We start from the raw sequence: 2,191 nt of genomic DNA on the forward strand, positions 1-2,191 counted from the left end.
ACTCCCTCCGTCCCAAAATAAGTGACTCAACTTTGTACTAACTTCAGCATAAAATTAGTGCAAAGTTCAGTCACTTATTTTGGAACGGAGGGTTTACTTAATCAGCTCAGCAATATACTACTTTCAACAGAATGAAACCTAAAGAACCAATGACTACTCCCTCCGCCCCATAATATGAGATGTTATTACAAGACAGAGGGAATACAGTACCTAAGAACTAACGCCGTCCAAGTCCATAAGATTAATGGGCCAAAGCACGCACTGCTACACCATCCAAACGAGAACAAACTCAACACTGAAGGAACAAGCATACAATTAGCACCATTAGTACAAATATTCATTGGTACAATCTGCTTGCAATCTACTGCAGGCGTTACAGATGACCTGATGAATCATTCATGCACACCTTAAGGACAATGATGCACCCCTGATAGGCTGATATGGCTTAAAGTTTGTAGCAAGGTACCAGGTTCATGAAACAAACATCAATTCCCCATCTCATAGGCATCTCTAGTAAAGTAGTAGTAGTAGAAGTAGTAGTAACAATAGATAATCTCCAACGAAATGCCAAAATAGCAGCACATCTTAGTGGATCAAAGCTCGGAGCTAGCACCTTACTCCTCCGTTGGGGGCGGAGCAGTCGCCGACGAACCCTCAGACTCTTCAGCGCTCGGCTCCGCAGGGGTCCCTGCAGCGGCGGTGGCAGTGGCGCGCGACTTGGCGAGCTCGAGGAGGCGGCGGCTGACCTCCTTGGAGTACGCCTGGAGGACCTCGATCCCTTCCTCCAGGGAGGCTGGGGAGGCGGCGGCTGACTCCGATGCGGCCGCGAAGGCCTCGGCCTCGACTTCGGCGGCGGCGGCCTCGGCCTCCGGCTCCGGGATGGCGCCGTAGCGCTGGGAGAGGACGCTGGGCGCGGACAGGGTCTGCACGACGCGCCGCACAACGGCGTCGCGCGTGCGCTGCGACGGCGGCCAGATGCTGAGCGACGGGAGCAGCGTCTCCGGCGAGGCCTTCTCTGCCGACGCCGGAGGGGTAGCGGCGTCGGCGGAGGCTTCGGTGGGCGCGGGGTGGACGCCCTCGGCGCCGGCGTTGGGGGCGTCCTCGGCCATGGTGTGGAGAGCAGAGAGGGAGAGATCTGTGGCGTGGAGTGGGAGGAGAGCGAGCTGTGCTTCTGGTCTGTGGGGTGGGTTGGAGACTTGGTAGGTTGGGTCTGGTTTGGTTCGCGTCACGGGTGAGGGTGACGGCTCACGTGTCCCGTCAAGTGAAGAGTGAAGTCTGTTTTAAACCTTTAGATTGTAGAGCTCGTTTAAAATGAAGTCTTATCTTTAAATCCGTAAAGTTTGCACCCTGTTTTTTTAATCCCGGTTGTTTTCAACCCTTAGCCAATCCTAGACCTGTTTGTAAGCACAATCCCGATGGAGATCGCTCATTTCTCTGAATGACAACATGGGCCTATGTGTCATCTTCATCTTCTTCATCTATGTCTCATCTTCTCTTTCTCCCTTGGCGTGAGCCCATGCAAACCGGGCAGCAATGCAGCGTAGTTGGTTCTTGTGCGCGGACTGGGTGACTGTATCGGCCACATTTAGGAGCGCTCGAGAGGAGGTGCCGTCCATCTGATCTCCAGTTCTCCACAACGATCTAGCTCTTGGATATTACTATATGCAAAGCGGCCCGTTCGCAATGCTACAGCCGAGTACGAATGTGCAAACACATAAACAGTAGAACGCATACACGTATGCAATGTATAACTAACCATCAACGCACGATTGCATGATCAATCTTGTACGTGCCTTTCTTCACATCATCGATTCCAATCAACAAAGCCCGGTCGCCGCCGCCATGGGCCGCGCCGCTGCACGAGGCATCCTCTCTCCTGGTGTGGATCATATCTGCAGCCTGACTACCAATGACGCAAGCAAGCAACGCAGCGAAGCAGCAACAGCAAAGCAACCAGCATGCAGACGCCCGGTCGGCGATCGGAGGTAGGTGGCCGCTGGACGCACACATCTGGAGGGAGGCGGCGACTGCTCCGACGGCTCGCAGCTGCGGCTAGCCTGGAGCACGGCTGGGCACTGAGAGCTGCCTGAGGGAGGACGTCCGGCCACCACCACGATGTGCCCGATCGTAGACGGCGAGCGGCACGGCGTCGCCGAGGTCGCGTGCTCCAGGGCCTCGTTCTCGATCCCGG

The 2,191-nt window shown here is 55.2% G+C and overlaps 1 protein-coding gene across 1 annotated transcript; it reads right to left on the reverse strand.

Moving 5' to 3' along the window:
• Positions 1–296: 296 nt before the first annotated feature.
• On the reverse strand, positions 297–1,200 carry LOC123425464 (MFP1 attachment factor 1-like). The gene has a single exon (XM_045109170.1). It carries the CDS (start codon positions 1,107–1,109, stop codon positions 615–617), a length of 495 nt encoding a protein of 164 aa, XP_044965105.1. The 5' UTR covers positions 1,110–1,200; the 3' UTR covers positions 297–614.
• Between the last annotated feature and the right edge of the window lie 991 nt (positions 1,201–2,191).

Source organism: Hordeum vulgare, chromosome 2H (genome assembly GCF_904849725.1).
Source record: "Hordeum vulgare subsp. vulgare chromosome 2H, MorexV3_pseudomolecules_assembly, whole genome shotgun sequence".
Taxonomy (NCBI): domain Eukaryota; kingdom Viridiplantae; phylum Streptophyta; class Magnoliopsida; order Poales; family Poaceae; genus Hordeum; species Hordeum vulgare.